The 404-nt window shown below is 33.4% G+C and overlaps 1 protein-coding gene across 1 annotated transcript in view; it reads right to left on the reverse strand.

Moving 5' to 3' along the window:
- Nucleotides 1-245, reverse strand: part of LOC119592673 (xenotropic and polytropic retrovirus receptor 1-like) — a gene marked incomplete at its 5' end in the record, with an annotated part of 3977 nt that extends 3732 nt beyond the window's left edge. The window contains 1 exon segment of the mRNA XM_037941585.1: nucleotides 92-245. Coding sequence (XP_037797513.1) covers nucleotides 92-245 — 154 coding nt within the window.
- Nucleotides 246-404: the final 159 nt, after the last annotated feature.

Raw genomic sequence — 404 nt, forward strand, 5'->3', positions numbered from 1 at the left:
GTCAATAAAAAGCTTGATACATATTTCACAATTTTCCAATGGGGGTAAAACATTTTAGAATGTCTCAGAATTCAGCAAAATGTGAACTTACTGGTGATGAATAAACCAGTTCCTCACGGAGGAATTTGTACTCTCCAGCACTCTTGTCAAAGAGACCCCAATCCATCACCATATCCCACCAGAAGACAAAGCATGAGCTGAACACCATTGAACCAACCAACATGTAGAAGAAAGGGTTGTTGATGCTGTGGATATTTGGCTGCAGTGTCAGAGGGAAAATAAAATTTAATACTTTCATAATCAGTAAACTCTCTAATATTTGTTTTCCCTATAAATAGGAAAATTTTTAGGAAATACTTAATAATTTTGCATATTTAAATATTTTAATATTATTAATGTCGTAC

The sequence above is a fragment of the Penaeus monodon genome, chromosome 30, assembly GCF_015228065.2.
Source record: "Penaeus monodon isolate SGIC_2016 chromosome 30, NSTDA_Pmon_1, whole genome shotgun sequence".
In the NCBI taxonomy this organism is placed as follows: domain Eukaryota; kingdom Metazoa; phylum Arthropoda; class Malacostraca; order Decapoda; family Penaeidae; genus Penaeus; species Penaeus monodon.